Below are 23,534 nucleotides of genomic sequence, written 5' to 3' on the forward strand. Positions count from 1 at the left end.
TGTACACTACAGGGCAGCTCAGCGTGCCGTCGGTCACCGGTGTCTGTATGGGAGCCTGGGAGGGAACTTCAGGGAAGGGATGCCGCCATGCTGTGCAGCCAGCTAATGACTAGAGATCCGCTGACTACTGCCACGCATCCTCTGGATATGACATCATGCCGCTCACATCCGGCAGCTAGCTCGACTCTGCATACCCAGCGGGGTGGGCCGGCGGCCGCGATTACAAAGGGGAGTAAAAACTTTCTTTCCGGCTATATCTCAAAGCGGCCCACCGGGAAATTTCCCAGTATCCCGGCAGGCCAGTCCAGCCCTGGCTGCGGACGTGGCCTACTGTGCAGAGTCTGCGGCCACCGTCCCCGAATTATCGGATAGTGAGGATAATTCCTCCACACCTTTGGCTGCGCACAAGAAGGCACTGGTGGACGCACTGATGGTATGTGTGCGTGAAACTGTTAGAAATTGGCACTCACAAACCATCTTACGCTGCAAATGTGTTTCCTTATCCCTTATCTCACTTGAGAGCTGCTGGTCCTTTCAGGATAAAATTTTAGAATGTAAACTAATGCCCTTGTCCCTGAAGGTGATTAGCTGTCATTGCCCACACAGCCAGTGCAACGGATCTGAAATCTATAGTTATCTTCCCCTTCTTCCTGTAGTGCTTCTGGGATGGATCAGGGTGATTCTGACTGGTTTGTTATGTTGGTAAATGTTAGTATTTTTATGGGGATATGCCCTTGGTGGTGCTGTTACTTTACAGCTTCCTCTCTTTGGTGTTGTTTGAATTGCTGACCGTGGAGCGCTCAGTATTGATATAGATAGAAGCTGTCTTCAAAGTCTGTGAGGCTGCTTAAGTAGTTAGAGTTGTCTTTGATTAGAGTAATCGTGTACTCTAGCACCTCCTGCACGCGCTCATCTGGGTATCCTTGTATACCAGTGAGGGTGACAGTCTTGTCTGGGCAGACAACCCATTCAGCAGCTTTGACACAGCAGATGGCCTGCAGTGATGGAGGGACAGAGCAGTAATAGTACTCTGTCAGGCAGAGTTTAACAATTGCTTTTGCACATACCATCAGGATATGGTTCTCCTCCACTGTCTGTGCAGTGAGCTCTGCACTGGCCATCCGCTTCATGATAAGATGCTGCAAGAAAAAGTTGGTGGTTGGAGCAATTAGCCGGTAGCTGAGTTTCCTCATGATTAATGCCTCCATAGTCCACATTGTGGTGTTGGTGAAATGTCTGCGACAACCCAGAATTATCTGGTCCAATTCTTCACTATATGTCTCTGATGTTTTTAAGGCAAGTACCATTGAGGTAATGGCCATAATGTTGTAGGTGCGCCTCTCCACCCTGAGGTTAAGTAGGAGCCTGTCCAGGTAGTTTATGGCCAGGCACAGGGACTCCAAGCTCAGGGAGTGCTTTGAGTGGGATTTGATAAGGCAGCGCACCATTTTTCTTCGGTCTTCTTCATCCAGTTCTGTACGACTAAGACAGTTCGCAGGTAGGAAGTAGAGTTCAACACTCCTCTTGCAAGCATAGTTTTCGTTTCCATATTCCATTACATACTGCAGGTCTCTTCTCAGGCTATGGAGGTTGTATTGTCCCACACAAGGGTTCATTGAGCAGATAGGTGATTCATAGGGCTTCAGCTTTTTGAAAGTAGGTTTAACAGAAGGGGAACTAAACTGGCTAAATGTCCCTCTGTCGTCCATCTTTCTTTTGCTTGGCTGAGTGGACTCCTCTAGTTCAGATGTGAACTCCTCTTCATCGAAATAGCTTATAGGACTGTTGGTCTGTGAGCTGCTAGAGGTATCAGACTGAACAGATGTGTCTTCATCGGAATAGGTCGCTCGAGGTTTCAGCTGAAGTGTTCCAAGCGGAAGGGACTCCTCTTCATCAGAAAAGCTTACAGGACTGTTAAGCTGTGAGCTACTGGAAGAATCAGACCTACCAGATGTGTCTCCATTGGCAAAGGTCACACGAGGTTTCGGCTGAAGTTTTAAAAGCGGAAAGGTCACCTCTCCATCAGAAAAGATTTCAGAACTGTTCAGTTCTGAGCTTCTGGTTCCATCACACTGAACAGATTTGTCTTCAAAGGAAAATGTCACTGTAGTGCTCAGCTGAGATGTTTCAACCTGAAAGGACTCCTCTTCATCAGAATAGCTTACAGGGCTTGTAAGTTGCAAGCTACTGGAAGAATCAGACCTACCAGATGTGTCTCCATTGGCAAAGGTCACTCGAGGTGTCGGCTGAAGTTTCAAAAGCGGAAAGGTCACCTCTCCATCAGAAAAGATTTCAGAACTGTTCAGCTCTGAGCTTCTGGCTCCATCAGACTGAACAGATGTGTCTTCATCGGAATAGGTCGCTCGAGGTTTCAGCTGAAGTGTTCCAAGCGGAAGGGACTCCTCTTCATCAGAAAAGCTTACAGGACTGTTAAGCTGTGAGCTACTGGAAAAATCAGACCTACCAGATGTGTCTCCATTGGCAAAGGTCACTCGAGGTGTCGGCTGAAGTTTCAAAAGCGGAAAGGTCACCTCTCCATCAGAAAAGATTTCAGAACTGTTCAGCTCTGAGCTTCTGGTTCCATCAGACTGAACAGATTTGTCTTCAAAGGAATAGGTTGCTCGAGGTTTCAGCTGAAGTGTTCCAAGCGGAAGGGACTCCTCTTCATCAGAATAGCTTACAGGGCTTGTAGGTTGCAAGCTACTGGAAGAATCAGACCTACCAGATGTGTCTCCATTGGCAAAGGTCACTCGAGGTTTCGGTTGAAGTTTTAAAAGCGGAAAGGTCACCTCTCCATCAGAAAAGATTTCAGAACTGTTCAGCTCTGAGCTTCTGGTTCCATCAGACTGAACAGATTTGTCTTCAAAGGAATAGGTCATTGTAGTGCTTAGCTGAGATGTTTCAAGCTCTGACCCCTCTTCATCGGAATAGTTTAAAGGACTGTTTAGCTGAGGGCTACTGGCTCCATCAGACTGAACAGATGTGTCTTCTTCGGTATTGGTAATAGGAGTGTTCAGCTGAGGGCTACTGCCTCTCTCAGAATGAACAAACTCCTTTCCATCAATATAGGTCACTGGAGTGTTCAGCTGAGGTGTTTCCAGCTGAAGGGACTCCTCTGGTTTGCCATTAGTGTCAGTTGGCCTGGCAGCAGAGTTTCCTCCACTAGGCACAATAGGCACATCATGGCAGAGAGAGACATCAGACTGATATCTCTGTTGTTTTCCAGCCACTAAAGGCTTAAAAGTAATTTTTGCCTTTGCCTGTGACTTTGGATGATAAGCTGTCTCATCAACACGGGTGCGTTTTTTTCTACAACAGTTTCCCATTTTTTTTGGAAATCACTAAAAAAATCGCAATAAAACCAACTCAACAAGGTTAAGAACTAACAGTGTGCTGCTACTCCTTCGCCTCTCACTGCTGGTTTGATCCGTTGACTCAGCTGCAGGTCTTTTTATAGTCTCAGACTCACCAACTGTCACCGCTTGCTTGTTGCCATGGTGACAGTAAACAAAGTGACCTTTGCAGTCAGGCAGTTTTAAGGCTCCCTTTACTATGGGACAGCGGCAGTTAGGGAGTTTCAAGGCTCCCCTGAGTGAGAGGTTTCAAGACTCCCCATACACCTGTAATAACACATGAGGAGCCTTCTAGAAGGGTCAGCTGATTGGTGGGATGAATTTTGTAGGGGTCACTTGACCTCCTGGGCAGTTCTGGAACGTTTTGGGGGGGCTATTTAAAGGGGGTTCAGACCCCAAGAGTTTACTCACCTCCGGAGGAATCTCTGTGCTGCTCCTCTCCCTCCCGCCTCAATTTTTGTCATGGCCTGATATTACGTGGTTGGGTCACCTTTTGTTAACCACTTAAGCCCCGGAAGATTTTACCCCCATTCCGACCAGGGGGTATTTTGCGATTCGGCACTGCGTGACTTTAACGGACAATTGCGCGGTCGTGCGACGCTGTACCTAAACGAATTTGGCGTCCTTTTTTTCCCACAAACAGAGCTTTCTTTTGGTGGTATTTGATCACCTGTGCGATTTTTTGATCACGCGCTATAAACAAAAAAAGAGCGTCAATTTTGCAAAAATAGCAATATTTTTCACATTTTTTTATATGAAATTCCCCAAAAAAAAAATTTAAAAATCAAAATTTTTTTACTTTTTCGGCCAATTTGTTTTATGCTACCTATGTTTGGTAAAAAAAATCGCAAAAAGCGTATTTTGATTGGTTTGCGCAAAAGTTATCGCGTTTACTAACAAAGGGAAAGATTTCTGTCATTTTTGTTGTTTTTTTTTTTTAACGTGTAATGGCGGCGATCTGCGATTTTTTTTTGCGGTACTGCGACATTGGGGCGGACAGATCGGACCCTTGACTGACATTTTTGACACTTTTGGGGTTACCAGTGACATTTCTACAGTAATCAGTGCTATATATATGCACTGTTACTGTAAAAATACACTGGTAGTGAAGGGGTTAACTTTATTTGGGAGGGAGGGGCTGTGTGTATCCCTAGGGGCGTGCTTTCTACTGTGATTGGCTGGGGCTTGAGCTGTATGGACACTGATCAACGGATCTACATACTAGATCCGAGTGATCAGTATCCTAACAGCAAGGAGAATGACAGGCAGCTTGTTTACACAGGCTGCCTGACATTCTCCCTCTCCCCCGCCGATCGCCGAGTGACCGGCGGACATCGGGTCCGCCGGTCACACGCGCGGGGGGGTCCGTGACCATGCGGGAGCGGGAGCGCGCCTCCGGGGGCGCACGCTCGCTCCCTAGACCCTCACAAGCTAGTGACGTAGCCCTACGTCACTTTGCCTGTGAGGGGCTGACTGCCAACGTAGATCGGCGTTAGGCAGTCGGCAAGTGGTTAAAAGGGGGACTTTTGTGTTGTATAAGTTTCCAGCTTGAGTTTTGATGACTGAGCTGATATGGTAATTTAGGTTTATGAGTTATATTTATGGGATGGTTTAAACTTCCTATGAAACGTATGGCTTGAGTCGTAGTGGCTGAGCCATTGTTTAACCACTTAAGCCCCGACCCCTGACCAGGGTTTTTTTTGCGATTCTTTTTTTTTTTTTTACTGCGTGACTTTAACGGACAATTGCGCGGTCATGCGACGCTGTACCTAAAACAAAATTGACGTCCTTTTTTTTCCCACAAACAGAGCTTTCTTTTGAAGGTATTTGATCACCTGTGCGATTTTTTTTTTTTTTTTGATCATGCGCTATAAAACAAAAAAATAGCGTCAATTTTGCAAAAATAACAATATTTTTCACATTTTTTTTATATGAAATTCCCCCAAAAAAATGTAAAAATCAAAATTTTTTAACATTTTCGGCCAATTTGTTTTATGCTACATATGTTTGGTAAAAAAAGCGTATTTTGATTTGTTTGTGCAAAAGGTATCGCGTTTACTAACAAAGGGAAAGATTTTTGTCATTTTTGGTGTTTTTTTTTTTTTTTTTAACGAGTAATGGCGGTGATCTGTGATTTTTTTTTGCGGGACTGCGACATTGCGGCGGACAGATCGGACCCTTGACTGACATTTTTTGACACTTTTGGGGTTACCAGTGACATTACTGCAGTAATCAGTGCTATACATATGCACTGTTACTGTAAAAATGACACTGGCAGGGAAGGGGTTAACTGTATTGGAGAGGGAGGGGTTAAGTGTGTCCTAGGGGCGTGTTTCTTACTGTGATGGGACATGGATACTAGTGTAAAAACAGAGATCAACAGTCTTACATAGCAGAACCGTATGATCTCCATTCTTACACAGGGGAGAATGACAGGCGGCTTTGTTTACATTAGCCGCCTGCCTTTCTCCCTTCCCGGCGAACGATTGCGAGTGGCCGGCGGACATCGGGTTTGCCAGTCACACGCACTGACTTCTTAGGGAACGAGCCGTGGCGGGCGCGTGCCTCAGCAGGCGCGCGCTCGCCCGCTATTGACTCACAAGCCGGTGACAGTCTAGTGACGTATGTATACATCACTTTGCCTGGCTGGGGCTGACCGCCGCAGTATATGTACTTGCGGCGGTCGGCAAGTGGTTAAGTGATAACAATTTAAACTTCAAATAATATTGTTTCAATTTAGAATTTTGAATAAAGTGTTTTTATTAAAACCAATAAAAAAAATGGCCGTGGCCCAAGTTTACTCCCAGAAGATTGTTTTTGGTGTTTATTAATTTAGTTAAAATACCAATAAAACTCCAATACTGTAGTCTCTGATGATTTATCTGTATACTGGTGACATTTTTAAAAAGCCTCATGCTTTCTCTCATAGCGATTTTCTTATGATGTCTGTGAATGGAAGCTGAATTTCTGTAATTTGTGATAGAATTAGGAAGCATTAGAAGTTGTTTTTCTTTTTTTGCTGCCTAACATTTGGGAAACTTTTCTTGTGTGCGGTGGAGTCACTGGAGCAGAAAATAAGGAAAAATCTCTCCAATGGGAACACAGGTATCAATAAAAACACAGCAAAAGCTCTAACCCATTCTGATTCTATCCAATGATTCTAACCCTGTTAAAGTGTAACTCCAGACAGATATAATAAACAATGCAAAGTTAAGGGCCATACACACTATAAGATTTTCTGAAGACTTTTTCCTTCAGATTTACCTTTTCTATGTAGTGTAAGGGCCTGCCAGATTGCAGACAAATTGAAAGTGTTGAGGTTTGACCTCATATTATATGGTTTTGGTAAATCTAAAGGAAAAAGTCTTCAGAAAATCTTATAGTGTGTATGGCCCTTTATGCCGTTACAAGGTTTGTTATTTTAAATGCAGCCAGTTAAAGCGGAGTTCCACCCTAGTTGTACATTTTTTTATAAAAATACCCCCGGGACAGTCAGGGCTAGCACATTCCACAATGGCTAGCCTCTGATCTGTCCCGGGTTGCACTTACCTTTCAGGAGAAATACTCACCTTGAAATTGTCTTCTCCAGCGCTGCCATCTCGGGTGTGGGCAGCTTGAAGCCAGCGCGATCCTCTTCCGCGTCCTCTTCGGTCCTCTTCCTCCTTCTTCGGTCCCACGATGCACTGCACCGGCCCCGACGTCACTTCCGGGTCGCGCGCGTCATCCCTCCACAGCTTCTGGGCATGCCCAGAAGCTGTTTAGAAGGGAATGACGCGCGCGCCCCGGAACTGACGTCGGGGCCGGTGCAGGCGCAATGATTCCTGGGAGCGATGACGTTCAGCTCCCAGGAATCATTGCAAAAGGCAGGAAGTGACGAATCGCCGTGGCCGCCGAGGGGAGGAAGAAGGAAGTAAGGTGAGTATATTTTCTCTAAAAGGTAAGTGAAAAAAAAAAAAATTGCGATTATCCATTTGTTTTTCAGGTGACCGGGAGCGAGAAGATGGAGGTAAGTATAAATTTCGGGTGGAACTCCGCTTTAAAGTGAACATGACATTGCTAAAGTAAAAACAATGCTTACCTGCAGCACCTTGTGGTATCTGTAGCCCCACGCTTTATCATTGTATGCCAATGAATGTTAGAGATTTAATGGGCAGAGACGCTGGCATTTGACAGGTGTAATGACAGCGGGTGGATGGGGCTTGATCTCAACTTGGTCCTAGAAGCCAGGAGACTTTTTCTTTTTAACCACTTCAGGACCAGGCCTGTTTCTGACACTTGTTGTTTACAAGTTAAAATCAGTATTTTTTACTAGAAAATTACTTAGAACCCCCAAACACGTTTTTTTTTGGCAAGAGACTATAGAGATTAAAATGGAGATGGTTGCAATACTTTGTCACACTGTATTTGCGCTCGGGTCTTACAAACGCATTTTCTCTTACGTCCTCCGACAGTCGCCGCCCCCTTCCAAGTCCTCACCAATGGGTATTGACCTTTGCTCCGTAGGAGTAGCTAGGCAACAAGAATTGTTAATACAAAAGCTTTTAGCATAGACACACCCCTAGGGGCTGTCCCCTCAGTCAATACCTCCCTGCACCAGCATTCCCAACTCAGTTTGATCTTGCCTAGCTTAGGAGTAGCTGGCTTTCCTGTGCTGGGGCTCAGTCTCAGCCTTCTACCCTTTATTTGATTTTATTTCAAGTATTTTTCTCTTTTCCTTGCTAGCTGTTATTTTGTCAGCCTTAGTTTAGGGATCTTCTGATGAAGAATCATCATGCGGAGCTGGGTCTCGGACTGGCCGCCCTGGATCCCAGGGCTGAGAGCCAGATGGATCCTCAGCCTGCCAGCTTAGGTTTTACCCTGGCACATTGGCCCTGTTCGCTGCAGGGATGCTGCCTGTGAGGTGGCTACCTCACTGGACGCCATGACTGCGGTCCACAAGCGTCCTGGCTGTGGCACTCCCTGTCTGCCCTGATAGCGGTTTGTCGCTGGAGACGGCTCCCCACGCCATCTGGTACGGTAAGCACCTTCTGTGTGGGGACCTTCTGTATGGGTGTCAGTCTGTGGCTGTGTATTACCCTCCATGTCTGTGTAACTGCGAGCTCCCTGTCAGATCCCTGTGTGGCTGCACTGCCTGTGGGCTGCGGGGGGGGGGGGGGGCGGCATCCTGCTCTGCTGTTTATTATGCTCTGGGTGCAGTTTGGTGTGCAGACATGTGTGTGTGCGGCGGTCGCTGCGGCGATCCGCCATTTTTTCTTTGCCTGAATACTGTGACCAGCCCTGTCCCTATGCAGCGCCGTGTTTTGGCGCCATTCGCCGCCATTTTGGCGGGCGGTACTCATCCATGCACATGGCGGCGCCATTTTATTGTAGCCTTCTCCCCCGGCCGAGCGGCCATTTTGCCGGAGCCTTCAATAGGCTATATCAGTCAGCCAGCATTGCATCACTTCCTCTTTCTCTGGGAACAGCGATCAGTGGCAGCAGTCTGGTGTGCTCTCTCCAGGTTTTTACCTTCTTGTCCTGTCATTCCTTCCTCAGTATTGTCTATCCCTGCCGGGTCAGTGCATACAGCAGTGTGCGGTGGGCTGCGCTCGCCGTGGTATTAAAGGGCCAGTACCTTTATTACTTTTCTGTACTGGGGCATGGATTCTCAGGATAGCAAGTTTCCCCCCGCCCTGGTGGGGGACCAGGGGGATGCTGCACCCCCCGAGGGGGCCGATCTGACCACTGTAGTGGCTTCCTTAGTGTCTCAGGTGCAGATGCTGATGGCTGAACGATCCGCAAAAAGGGCCAGGTTATCCATTTCCTCTGATTCAGAGGGCGATGTGGCTGCTGTGGCTGGCGTACCCTTCTCGGGGTCCCGCTCATCTTTGGACCTTATCGGGTCCGAGGGGGAGGCTGAGGTGGAGGGGGTTGATGTTTCTCCCCCTGGCTCGCCTGAAGAGCTTGCACTCATGAATGAGCTGATTGCTTCCATAAAGGATACCTTGCACCTGGAGGATGAGCCTACTCCTCCTGCTAGGGTGTCTTCTTTTGGAACACAGAGGACTCGCAAATCAGCGCAGGTTTTTCCCTGCCCTGCTGAATTTCACCATACGGTTAATGAACAGTGGCGCAATTTAAAGAAGCCCTTTACTGTGCCAAATAAGTTTAAACTTCTTTATCCGTTTGCGCCTTCCACCGACGAGCGTTGGTGTGTGGCGCCTCCGGTGGATCACGCGGTAGCCGTTTTGAACAAAGCTACTGCGGTGCCTTCTGAGGATACCCCGGTTTTTCCGGGACCCTACGAACAGGAGAATAGAGATGTATAGAACTGTTCGCCGGCGAACAGTTCCCGGCGAACTTAGCATGTTCGCGTTCGCCGCTGCCGGCGAACATATGCGATGTTCGGTCCGCCCCCCATAAGACATCATTGAGGCAAACTTTGACCCTGAACTTTACAGTCAGCAGACACATTTCCAGCCAATCAGCATACCTCCCTCCCACACCCTCCCACCTCCTATAAATAAGCAAGGGCAGCATCCATCTTAGATCATTCTGAAGCAGTGTGTGTAGTGAGAGTAGGGAGAGAGCTGCTGCTGCTGCTGCTGTTAAGCTAGGGACAGTTAGTCAGTGTTCCTGGTCTTGCAGTGTTCTTGGTCCACTACTGCTGTAATATCAGCACCCCAAAAAGCCCTTCTAAGGGCTGGTATTTGTGTTTTTTTTTTTTTATATATATATATATATATATATATACCTAGCGTCCCCAAAAGCCCTTTTAAGGGCTGGTAATTGAGTTGTTTCTTCTTATATATATATATCTATATCTATCTAGTGTCCCCAAAAGCCCTTTTAAGGGCTGGTAATTGAGGATTTTTTTTATTTATATATATACATATATATATATATATATATATATAGTGTCCCCAAAAGCCCTTTTAAGGGCTGGTAAGGTAATAGAGTTTTTTCTTTATATATATATCTATATATATCTATTGTACACTGCAGTTGCCTGCCCGCTGTGTGTGAGAGGCCACAGACCTACCACAGACTGTACTGTGTGCACACCACACTCATTTCGGGTGGCACAGGCACAGTACCTTGCATTTTAAAAAATATTTTTTTTTTCCTCTGTCATAATTGCAGTGAGTGCTGTGTCAGGTCCACAGAGTGCACTGTACCCACTGCAGTGCACTGCCCACCACTGATATATATACGGTGGCACAGCATCTTGTTGCAATAAATTGAAAAAAAAAAATATTTTTTATTATTGCAGTTGCCTGGGCTGCCAGTTACTGTCAGGTCCACAGAGTGTACTGTGCCCACTGCAGTGCCACTGTGTGCCCTCCCACCACTGATATATAAGGTGGCACAGCAGCTTGCAAAGTAAAAAAAAATATATATATTTTTTAATTGCAGTTGCCTGGGTGCCAGTGACTGCTGTCAGGTCCACAGAGAGTGTACTGTGCCACTGCCCACCCACCACTGATATATAAGGTGGCACAGCAGCTTGCAAAGTAAAATAAAATATATATTTTTTAAAATTGCAGTTGCCTGGGTGCCAGTGACTGCTGTCAGGTCCACAGAGAGTGTACTGTGCCACTGCCCACCCACCACTGATATATAAGAAAAAGACAGGCGCCACTGTAGTTAGCCAGAAAAGTTTATTGCACAATATACATAATAACTTACACATAGGTAAGCTCCAGTCCGTATGGCAGCGTCTCCAGCGCACGATCCGGCCGTCCACCGGCCCGGAGGTGACGTCACAGGAAGCTGGTCGAAGAACTTGGTTACACCGGAAGCCGCAAGTGGAACGCAGGCTCCCGGAAATGACGCAACGCGTTTCGGAGCATGCGCACTCGGCTCCTTCCTCAAGCGCTTGAGGAAGGAGCCGAGTTTTTTTTCAATTTATTGCAACAAGATGCTGTGCCACCGTATATATATCAGTGGTGGGCAATATGTATATTGTGCAATAAACTTTTCTGGCTAACTACAGTGGCGCCTGTCTTTTTCTTCACTTCTGCCAGCGGATTCTTCGGAGTTTTCCTGTCAGTGCTGCCTTGTATCCAGCCATTTGGGACAGTCCCGAAACAAGAATCTGGAGCATCCCCCGCGCCCCTTCTACAGTGGTGGACTCCTTTCTTTCTTGCCTGGTCAGAAGCGCCCAACAAACATTTTTTCTGAACATTACCACTGATATATAAGGTGGCACAGCAGCTTGCAAAGTAAAATAAAATATATATATTTTTTAAAATTGCAGTTGCCTGGGTGCCAGTGACTGCTGTCAGGTCCACAGAGAGTGTACTGTGCCACTGCCCACCCACCACTGATATATAAGGTGGCACAGCAGCTTGCCAAGTAAAAAAAATATATATATTTTTTAATTGCAGTTGCCTGAGTGCCAGTGACTGTCAGGTCCACAGAGTGTACTGCCCAACACTCCTATAGGGTGGCACAGCACCTTGCACTCATAGTACACAACACATTAAAAAAGAAAATGACAGGCAGAGGCAGGCCACCCCGCAAGGGCCGTCGTGGTCGTGGTGCTGTGATTTCCTTAGGCCCTAGAATAATGCCCAGTGTTCAGAGGCCACCACAGACCCTGAACTCAAAAAATTCTGAGGCCATAGTTGACTGGCTTACACAAGACACCCAATCGTCTACAGCTTCCGCTCGGAACCCTAATGCACCATCCTCCTCCAGCTCAGCTTCGGGCACCTCTCAATTTACCACTCGCCAGCCCGCCGGCACCACCACCAACACTAGCACCACAGCCGCTTCACTTGATCCGTCAGAGGAGTTATTTTCACATCAGTTGGAAGAAATAAGTGATGCGCAACTATTAGTGCCAGAGGATGTAGATAACGGGGATATGTCTCAGTCAGGCAGCATTATACACATGGACGTACATTGTGATGATGATGATGATGATGTTGTACCTGCTGCTGCTGCCTTTGCTGAGTTGTCAAGTGAAGCGGCTGATGATGACGATGTGTCTGTGGATGTCACCTGGGTGCCTGCTCGAAGAGCAGAAGAAGAGGGGGAAAGTTCAGATGGGGAGACAGAGAGGAGGAGGAGACGAGTTGGAAGCAGGGGGAGGAGGTCATCGCAAGGAGCTAGTGGCGCAGTCAGACAGCATGTAGATTCGGCACCCGGGGTCAGCCAGACAGCACGCCAATCAACGCAAGCTGTTGCCACCACCAGAATGCCGTCCTTGCAAAGCTCAGCAGTGTGGCATTTTTTTTGTGTGTCTGCCTCTGATATCAGCGATGCCATTTGTAACCTGTGCCAAAAGAAACTGAGTCGTGGGAAGTCCAACACCCACCTAGGTACAACTGCTTTGCGAAGGCACATGATCTCACATCACAAACGCCTATGGGATCAACACATGAGTAAAAGCAGCACACAAACTGAAAGCCACCATCCTCCTCCTGGTCCAGCATCTTCAGCCACGTCAACCACTGCTGTCCTCCATGCCCCCTATCAACAACCCGCCCCTCCGCCTCTCACCTTCAGCAGTTCCTGCTCGTCACCTGCCCACAGTCAGGTGTCTGTCAAGGAAATGTTTGAGCGTAAAAAGCCAATCTCGCAGAGTCACCCCCTTGCCCGACGTCTGACAGCTGGCTTGTCGGAACTCTTAGCCCGCCAGCTTTTACCATACAAGCTGGTGGAGTCTGAGGCCTTCAAAAAATTTGTCGCTATTGGGACACCGCAGTGGAAGGTACCCGGCCGAAATTATTTTTCACAAAAGGCAATCCCCAACCTGTACTCTATTGTGGAAAAGGAAATCATGTCACGTCTGGCACACAGTGTTGGGGCAAGGGTCCATCTGACCACTGATAGCTGGTCTGCAAAGCACGGTCAGGGCAGGTATATAACGTACACTGCGCATTGGGTAAACCTGCTGGCGGCTGCCAAGCATGGAATGCGTGGCTCTGCTGCAGAGGAGTTGGTGACACCGCCACGACTTGCAGGCAGGCCTGCTGCCACCTCCTCTACTCCTCCTACTCCATCCTCTTTGCTAACCTCCTCGGCTGAGTCCTCTTCTGCTGTTGCGTCTTGCTCCACACCAACTGCACCCCCCCAGCTCCCCAGGGGCTATTCCACATGCCGGATACGACAGTGTCACGCTGTCTTGGGGTTGACTTGCCTGAAAGCAGAGAGTCACACCAGACCAGCACTACTGTCCGCCCTGAACGCACAGGTGGATCAGTGGCTGACCCCGCACCAACTGGAGATCGGCAAAGTGGTGTGTGACAACGGGAGCAATTTGTTGGCGGCATTGAATTTGGGCAAGTTGACACATGTGCCGTGCATGGCACATGTGTTGAATCTGATTGTGCAACGTTTTGTGCAGAAGTACCCAGGCTTACAGGACGTCCTCAAGCAGGCCAGGAAGGTGTGTGGCCATTTCAGGCGTTCCTACACGGCCATGGCGCACTTTGCAGATATTCAGCGGCGAAACAACATGCCAGTGAGGCGCTTGATTTGCGACAGCCCGACACGTTGGAATTCAACACTGCTAATGTTCGACCGCCTGCTCCAACAAGAAAAAGCGGTCAACGAGTATTTGTATGACCGGGGTGCTAGGACAGCCTCTGCGGAGCTGGGTATTTTTTTGCCACGTTACTGGACGCTCATGCGCAATGCCTGTAGGCTCATGCGTCCTTTTGAGGAGGTGACAAACCTAGTGAGTCGCACTGAAGGCACCATCAGCGACATCATCCCATATGTTTTTTTCCTGGAGCGTGCCCTGTGAAGAGTGCTGGATCAGGCCGTAGATGAGCGTGAAGAGGAAGAGGAAGAGTTGTGGTCACCATCACCACCACCAGAAACAGCCTTACCATCGATTGCTGGACCTGCGGCAACACTGGAAGAGGAGTGTGAGGAAGAGGAGTCAGAGGAGGAATGTGGCTTTGAGGAGGAGGAACACCAACCACAGCAGGCATCCCAGGGTGCTCGTTGTCACCTATCTGGTACCCGTGGTGTTGTACGTGGCTGGGGGGAAGAACACACCTTCAATGACATCAGTGAGGATGAGGAATTGGACATGAGTAGCTCGGCATCCAACCTTGTGCAAATGGGGTCTTTCATGCTGTCATGCCTGTTGAGAGACCCTCGTATAAAAAGGCTGAAGGAGAACGACCTGTACTGGGTGGCCACGCTACTAGACCCCCGGTATAAGCAGAAAGTCTGTGATATGTTACCCAATTACCGGCAGTCGCAAAGGATGCAGCAGCTACAAAATAAGTTAAAAAATATGCTTTACACAGCGTATAAGGGTGATGTCACAGCACAACGGGAATCCAACAGGGGAAGAGGTGAAAGTAATCCTCCTCCTACCACCACAACCACGCCGGCAAGGACAGGACGCTTTACAGACGTCTTGTTGATGGAGGACATGCGGAGCTTTTTTAGTCCTATGCATCGCCACAGCCCTTCGGGGTCCACCCTCAGAGAACGACTCGACCGACAGGTAGCAGTCTACCTTGCCTTAACTGCAGATATCGACACTCTGAGGAGCGATGAACCCCTTGACTACTGGGTGTGCAGGCTTGACCTGTGGCCTGAGCTATCCCAATTTGCCATTGAACTTCTGGCCTGCCCCGCTTCAAGTGTGCTGTCAGAAAGGACCTTCAGCGCAGCAGGAGGTATTGTCACTGAGAAGAGAAGTCGCCTAGGTTAAAAAAGTCTTGATTACCTCACGTTTATTAAGATGAATGAGGCATGGATCCCGAAGGGACTGACAGTGGGGGATGCATTTGACTATAAAAGGCCTGGTGATGACTGAGATGCCTTGGCCTAAAAATGGTCCACACGCTGCTGTATATAATCATTCTCTGCATGCCGGATGACTTACGTGACGTCTCCGCCACCAACTACGGTTCAAGCCGCAATGTTTTAGTGCACTTTCTGCCTTAAAACCTCAATTTTTCAGGCCGCTGCTACAGCAGCGGCTGCAACAATACCTACTTTTTCATGCATGTGTACATGCCTAATTTTTCTGGCCTCTGGTGCTACACTGTGGCTGCAAAAAAACAAAAAACAAAAAAAAAGGCACATACATGTGTCAATTCCCCTTCGTGATCGTTACCTTGTCGTGGTGAAGGGGCTTGCCTATCACAATGAAGCGATCACCTCTAGGATTGTGTTGGCACACCCCAGATGATAAGGTCGTTGCTTCATTGTGTACAGACCAAAAGCGATCCGCAGGATAATTTTTCATAAAAAAAAACATTCATTTTCTTTCATTCTTTCTGCGGAGCTGGGTATTTTTTGGCCGCGTTACTGAATGCTCATGAACAATGGCTGTAGGCTCATGCGTCCTTTTGCGGAGATGACAACCCTGGTGGTCAGTCGAACCCAAGGCAACATCATCGACCTCATCCCATATGCGTTTTTTCTGGAGCGTGCCCTGCGAAGAGTACTGGATCAGGCTGTAGATGAGCATGAAGAGGAAGAGTTGTGGTCCTCATCACCACGAGAAGCAGCCTTGTCATTGTCAATTGCTGGACCTGTGGCAACGCAGAGAGAGGAGTCTGAAGAAGAGAAGTCAGAGGAGGAAGGTGGCTTTGAGGAGGTGGAATACCAGCCACAGCAGGCGTCCCAGGGGGCTTGTTCTCACCTTTCGGGGACCCTTGGTGTTGTATGTGGCTGGGTGGAGGAAGAGACCTTCAATGATGTCAGTGAGGACAAGGAACGGGACATGGCTAGCTTGGTATCCAACCTTGTGCAAATGGGGAGTTTGCGGTTGTGCAAATGGACTGACTGACTGTTAAACGGGGAGTTTGGTCTGTCAGAGTTTGGTCTGTCACTGTGAAGCGGGCGACGGGCGTAACCCTTACACTACTTGACCGATAAAACATCATACCTGATCGTATTCACACACTGGATGTTTTAGTGCTGGTTTACACTGCCGCTACCACTAAAGTAGCGTCGCTTCCAGTGCGACTTTGGCGCGACTTTGGCGCGACCTCATCGCGAGGCGACTTTTTATTTGGCCAATCACAATATCATGTTTTGTGACCGTCACCTAATTTCCTTTTCCTGTTTTTTGTTTTACATATTTCCCCATGTGTGCAGTGTTGTCTGTGTCATAGCTCAACTGATAGGCATGTTTGCCTTGGCATATCATATTTCAGCTTGCCAGAAAGAAAAAAAGACAGCTGGAAAGACACTGCATTAGTTTTCTACTAAAAATCATAAGAAAAATGCTGTTTTTTTTGGGTTGTGGACATACTACAGAGCTGAAACTTGACAGGTACACTTTTTAGACCCCCCAGACACTAAATACAAAAAATGACATGCCTGCCTAAAAAAATGCCCGCTAAATGCCTGCAAGAAAAAAAGCCAGCCGCAGAGAAGCCATATTCCTGAAAATATAAGAAAAATGCTGTTTTTTAGGGGTTCTGGACATGCTACAGAGCTGAAACTTGACAGGTACACTTTTTAGACCCCCCAGACACTAAATACAAAAAATGACATGCCTGCCTAAAAAAATGCCCGCTAAATGCCTGCAAGAGAAAAAGCCAGCCGCAGAGAAGCCGTATTCCTGAAAATATAAGAAAAATGCTGTTTTTTAGGGGTTCTGGACATGCTACAGAGCTGAAACTTGACAGGTACACTTTTTAGACCCCCCAGACACTAAATACAAAAAATGACATGCCTGCCTAAAAAAATGCCCGCTAAATGCCTGCAAGAGAAAAAGCCAGCCGCAGAGAAGCCGTATTCCTGAAAATATAAGAAAAATGCTGTTTTTTAGGGGTTCTGGACATGCTACAGAGCTGAAACTTGATAGGTACACTTTTTAGACCCCCCAGACACTAAATACAAAAAATGACATGCCTGCCTAAAAAAAATGCCCGCTAAATGCCTGCAAGAGAAAAAGCCAGCCGCAGAGAAGCCGTATTCCTGAAAATATAAGAAAAATGCTGTTTTTTTAGGGGTTCTGGACATGCTACAGAGCTGAAACTTGACAGGTACACTTTTTAGACCCCCCAGACACTAAATACAAAAAATGACATGCCTGCCTAAAAAAATGCCCGATAAATGCCTGCAAGAGAAAAAGCCAGCCGCAGAGAAGCCGTATTACTGAAAATATAATAAAAATGCTTTTTTTTAGGGGTTCTGGACATGCTACAGAGCTGAAACTTGACAGGTACACTTTTTAGACCCCCCAGACACTGAATACAAAAAATGACATGCCTGCCTAAAAAAATGCCCGCTAAATGCCTGCAAGAGAAAAAGCCAGCCGCAGAGAAGCCGTATTACTGAAAATATAATAAAAATGCTGTTTTTTAGGGGTTCTGGACATGCTACAGAGCTGAAACTTGACAGGTACACTTTTTAGACCCCCCAGACACTGAATACAAAAAATGACATGCCTGCCTAAAAAAATGCCCGCTAAATGCCTGCAAGAAAAAAAGCCAGCCGCAGAGAAGCCATATTCCTGAAAATATAATAAAAATGCTGTTTTTTTAGGGGTTCTGGACATGCTACAGAGCTGAAACTTGACAGGTACACTTTTTAGACCCCCCAGACACTAAATACAAAAAATGACATGCCTGCCTAAAAAAATGCCCGCTAAATGCCTGCAAGAGAAAAAGCCAGCCGCAGAGAAGCCATATTCCTGAAAATATAAGAAAAATGCTGTTTTTTAGGGGTTCTGGACATGCTACAGAGCTGAAACTTGACAGGTACACTTTTTAGACCCCCCAGACACTAAATACAAAAAATGACATGCCTGCCTAAAAAAATGCCCGATAAATGCCTGCAAGAGAAAAAGCCAGCCGCAGAGAAGCCATATTCCTGAAAATATAAGACAAATGCTGTTTTTTAGGGGTTCTGGACATGCTACAGAGCTGAAACTTCACAGGTACACTTTTTAGACCCCCCAGATGCTAAATCCAAAGAAATTTTTTATTTTTATTTTTTTTTAATTTTTCCAATAATTGGCTCTCTATCAAAAAATTATAATTTTTAAGAACTTTTTTTTGCGTGATCCCTCTCCGGCATGCCACAGTCCAGGTGTTAGTCCCCTTGAAACAACTTTTCCATCACTATTGTGGCCAGAAAGAGTCCCTGTGTGTTTTAAAATTCGCCTGCCTATTGAAGTCTATGGCGGTTCGCCCGGTTCGGCGGTTCGCGAACATTTGCCGATGTTCGCGTTCGCCGTTCGCGAACGGCGAATTTTAGGTTCGCGACATCACTACAGGAGAATAGAGTCTCTTGCCCGTCATGCCTATATGGTGGCTGGTTCTATGCTGAAGCCTATTTTTGCTTCCATTATGGCGGCACAGGCTGTTGCTGATTGGACCAAGATGCTCAGGCGCACCTTGGTGGCTGATTCCGCTTCACCTACCACGTTGACTATGGTGGACCAGATCCATCAGGGTGTCATGTACTTGTGCGATGCGGACTTGAATTTAGCTCCCTTGGCTGTGCGCCTGTCCAGCGTGGCGATACTGAATCGTCGTCTGATTTGGCTGAAGAATTGGTCGGTCGACCAATCTTCTCGCAAGGCGCTGGCGGATTTTCCCTACGCGGGGTCTCGCCTTTTTGGCGAGGCTTTGGATACCCTGATAAAAGGGGTTACGGGGGGCAAGAGTACTCTCCTGCCCCAGTCTCACAAGCATAAGTCTTTCCGTGGCAAGCGGAATTCCTCGTCTAGGCCCCCTCAGGGGTCCTATCGTGCCTTTCGGTCGCAGTCCAAGGGCAAGCCCTTCAAAGGCCAAGGCTCCCAGAAGAAGCCGTCGGCTGGGAAGCAGAAGTCCGGCCAGTCTGGTTCGGCTTCCCATACCACTTCCGCCTGAAGGGGCGCCCTCACCCGTTTCTGGGGTGGGGGGACGTCTGCGCGGTTTCCTACAACCTTGGCTGGCCCGCATTTGGGACAGATGGGTTCAGGAAATCGTTCGATCTGGTTACAAGATCGAATTTCTCTCTCGGCCGGCGGGCAGATTTTTTCCCTCAAATCTTTAGCTGTCTCCGGAGCGCTTGCAGGATTTGCACCTGGCGGTGCGGGACCTGCGGGCCCGGGGGGTGGTGGTCCCGGTGCCTCATCGGGACAGATTTCGGGGGTTTTACTCCAATCTGTTCACTGTGCCCAGAAAGGAGGGCAAGGTGCGTCCGATTCTGGACTTAAAGGCTCTGAACCGCTTTGTACGGGTTCGCAAGTTTCGCATGGAATCCCTGCGCTCAGTGGTGGCTGCCCTGAGTCCGGGGGAATTCATGGCCTCCATCGATCTGAAGGATGCGTACCTACACATCCCCATTTTCGAGGGTCACCAGAGGTACCTTCGATTCGCCATTGCGGAGGATCACTACCAATTCGTGGCGTTACCTTTCGGTCTCGCTTCGACTCCGCGGGTTTTTACCAAAGTGCTGGCGCCGGTTCTGGCCCTGTTGCGAGCACAGGGCATTGCTGTCTTGGGGTATCTGGACGATATCCTGATACGGTCAAACGCCAGTCAGAGCCTGGTGACCGACCTGTCCGCCATGATGCGGACACTGCAGGAGTTCGGTTGGACTATAAACGTTCCGAAGTCGACTCTGTGTCCTTCGGTTCGTCTTCCCTACCTGGGAATGATTCTGGACTACAGATCTCGTTGAGCCACGACACCAGAAGGGATCTTCTGTGGTGGCTCCAGTCCCCGGCGGTGTCGGGGGGCAAGTCTTTTCGTCCATTATCGTGGACGGTGCTCACCACGGATGCCAGGCTATCGGGCTGGGATGGTGTTCTGGGCATTCTGTCCGCCCAGGGAACTTAGTCGGAGGAGGAGTCCTCCCTTCCGATCAACATTCTGGAATTGAGAGCGATAAAGCTTTGCCTTCTGAGATGGACGGACCGGCTTCGGGGCCGTCCAGTTCGGGTTCAGACGGACAATGCCACCGCGGTGGCCTACAACAACCACCAAGGGGGCACCAGGAGTGCCCGAGCGGCTCGGGAAGTAGCCGACATTCTGTCTTGGGCCGATAACGGCAGTTCACATTCCGGGGGTGGAGATCTGGCGGGCGGATTATCAGAGTCGCCAGACCCTGGACCAGGGAGAATGGTCCCTTCACCCGGATGTCTTCCAGATGTTGTGCGCGAAGTGGGGTTCCCCGGATGTGGACCTGTTCGCGTCTCGTCTGAACAACAAGGTGGAAAGGTTCGTGGCAAGGACGCGCGATCCTCGGGCAGACGCCTCAGACGCGTTAGTGGCGCCCTGGCATCAGTATCGTCTGATGTATGCCTTTCCACCGATTCAACTGCTGTCCAGGCTTCTTCGCAGGTTAGCCTCGGAACCGTACACAGTGATTCTGGTGGCGCCGGACTGGCCTCGCCGGTCTTGGTACGCAGACCTCGTAAATCTGGCAGTCGACGCTCCGTGGCGTCTGCCACTTCGAGAAGACCTCCTGTCTCAAGGGCCGATATTCCATCCTGCTTTACAGTCGCTGGCTTTAACGGCCTGGCTGTTGAAAGCCAGGTCCTGAAGGATAGGGGTCTCTCCCCTGAGGTCATTCCCACTTTGATCAAGGCTAGAAAAGCCTCTTCGGGGAAGATTTACTACCGTACTTGGAAGGCATATTTTGCCTGGTGTGAGTCCAGGGGGTATTCCCCTCGCTCATACTCGGTGTCGAGAATGTTGGATTTCCTTCAAACGGGAGTGGACCAGCATTTGGCGTTGGCCACGATTAAGGGTCAGATTTCTGCGCTGGCCGTTCTCTTTCAACGCCCTGTGGCGTCTAATTCATTGGTTAGCACCTTTGTTCAGGGGGTGCGACATTTGGCTCCTCCTAGGAGGGACCCTTTACCTCCATGGGACTTGAACTTGGTTCTGTCCGTGTTGCAACAGGCTCCCTTTGAAAAGATCAGGGAGATCTCGCTGTCTCTGTTATCCAAGAAGGTTGCCTTTTTGGTGGCGATCACTTCGGCTCGCAGGGTGTCGGAGCTGGCGGCTTTGTCCTGCAACTCTCCCTACCTGGTGGTCCACAAGGATAAGGTGGTCCTGCGGCCTAACCCATCTTTTCTTCCGAAAAGGATCTCGGAATTTCACCTGAATGAAGACGTTGTCTTGCCTTCGCTCTGCGCGAAGCCTAAGCATCCGAAGGAGGTTGCCTTACATTCCTTGGATGTTGTCCGGGCGATCAGGGGTTACCTGTCGTCCACTAAATCTTTTCGCAAGTCGGATTCCCTCTTTGTCCTTCCTGAGGGACCTCGGAAGGGCATGGCGGCGTCGGCTGCGACCATCGCCAAATGGATCAGACAGATCATTGAACAAGCATATGCCTTGAAGGGGAAGGTTCCTCTCTTCCCTGTGAAGGCGCACTCTACCAGGTCTTTGAGTACGTCTTGGGCTTACCATCATCAGGCTTCTGTGGCCCAGGTGTGTAAGGCGGCGACTTGGTCGTCCGTTCACACCTTCTCAAAATTCTATAAGGTGGATGTTCAGGCATCGGCTGATGCCTCCTTTGGCCGTAAAGTTCTCAGTGTGGCAGTTTCTTAGGGACCCTTGTTTTTGTGGACCCTTGGTTATTGGGGTGTTTTACCCCTGGGTTACTTGTTTTCCTGGGTTGTTGCTCCTGTTGAGCACGTTTTCCTGTTGCCCAGTTGGTTCTCTTACTGTGGTAGAGTTCCTTTCTCTGATGTGGGTACTGCGTTGCCTTTCTACGGTTGCGTCTCCCACCCCTCATGTTTTCACTGCTTTGGGACGTCCCATTGGTGAGGACTTGGAAGGGGGCGGCGACTGTCGGAGGACGTAAGAGAAAACGGAATCTTTGTAAAATCTTACCGTAAAATTCCTTTCTCTGAGTCCTCCGACAGTCGCCGCCCCCCGCCCCTCTTTTGGGGTTTTTGTGTACTCTTACTGCTATGCTACCAAACTGAGTTGGGAATGCTGGTGCAGGTAGGTATTGACTGAGGGGACAGCCCCTAGGGGTGTGTCTTTGCTAAAAGCTTTTGTATTAACAATTCTTGTTGCCTAGCTACTCCTACGGAGCAAAGGTCAATACCCATTGGTGAGGACTTGGAAGGGGGCGGCGACTGTCGGAGGACGTAAGAGAAAATGCGTTTGTAAGACCCGAGCGCAAATACAGTGTGACAAAGTATTGCAACCATCTCCATTTTAATCTCTATAGTCTCTTGCCAAAAAAAACGTGTTTGGGGGTTCTAAGTAATTTTCTAGTAAAAAATACTGATTTTTTAAGGGGGCGGCGACTGTCGGAGGACTCAGAGAAAGGAATTTTACGGTAAGATTTTACAAAAATTCCGTTTTTTTTTTTAAAAAAAAAAATGCACTTCTTTTTATTAAAAAATAGGAAAACAGAAAAGTTAGCCCAATTTTTGTTTATGTTTAGTAAATTGATATCCAACACGTCATGCTTCAAAATTGCGCACGCTCGTGGAATGGCGACAAACATCGGTACTTAAAAATCTCTTAATTTGGGACGTTTTCTACAGGTTACCAGTTTAGAGTTTCAGAGGAGGTCTAGGGCTACAATTATTGATCTCTCTCTAACGTTTGCAGCGATACCTCACATGTATGTTTAAACACTGTGTACCTATGTGGACGTGACTTGCATATGCGTTCGCTTCTGCACGCAAGTTTGGAGGGACAGGGCGCTTTAAATTTCTTTTTTCCTATTTATTTTACCTTTTTGTTTTTATTGTTTACACTGTCCCATTTTTTTTTTTTATCACTTTTTCTTATTACAAGGAATGTAAATATCCCTTATATAAGAAATAAGCAGGACATGTCCTCTTTAATGTGAGATCTGGGGTCAAAAGGACCTCACATCTACACTTAAAAGCAAAAAAATAACATTTTCATTTTTTTTTTTTTTTAAGTCAAACTTATGACGTCGCTCTGGTCCTCCAAAGTCATAGAGTCGAGTGGGGGCCCTCATTCGACTTCCTGCCTTGGACCCGAGAGGACCGGATTGTTTTCCCAACTACTGACGGCTCCGGTAAGGGGGCACCTCTCCCGCCGCCCATAAAAGTGATCCCACGGCGAATCTGCCACTGGGACCACTTTTATGTGAAAGAGGGCCGCTGGCCGCGTAGCTACCATAAGCCTGGTATTTAACGTCAAAGTAGCAACATAAATATGTGGCGGGCGGTCTGGAAGTGGTTAAAGTGAACCTGTGCCCAGATTACGTGCTCAAAAATATTTACATGTTCTGAACTAGCAGTTAAAGTACATTATAAATAGGTCATCCTTTATC

At 48.1% G+C, this 23,534-nt stretch overlaps 1 protein-coding gene across 1 annotated transcript; it reads right to left on the reverse strand.

Moving 5' to 3' along the window:
* Nucleotides 1–800: 800 nt before the first annotated feature.
* LOC309565917 (uncharacterized protein) lies at nucleotides 801–3,326 on the reverse strand (the record flags this gene model as incomplete). Its single annotated transcript, XM_082270948.1, has 4 exons — nucleotides 801–1,619; nucleotides 2,028–2,375; nucleotides 2,505–2,744; nucleotides 2,796–3,326. The coding sequence occupies 4 exons, from the start codon at nucleotides 3,324–3,326 to the stop codon at nucleotides 801–803; spliced, it is 1,938 nt and encodes a 645-aa protein (XP_082127074.1).
* Between the last annotated feature and the right edge of the window lie 20,208 nt (nucleotides 3,327–23,534).

The sequence above is a fragment of the Pelophylax lessonae genome, assembly GCF_965119305.1.
Source record: "Pelophylax lessonae genome assembly, chromosome: 10".
Taxonomy (NCBI): Eukaryota; Metazoa; Chordata; class Amphibia; order Anura; family Ranidae; genus Pelophylax; species Pelophylax lessonae.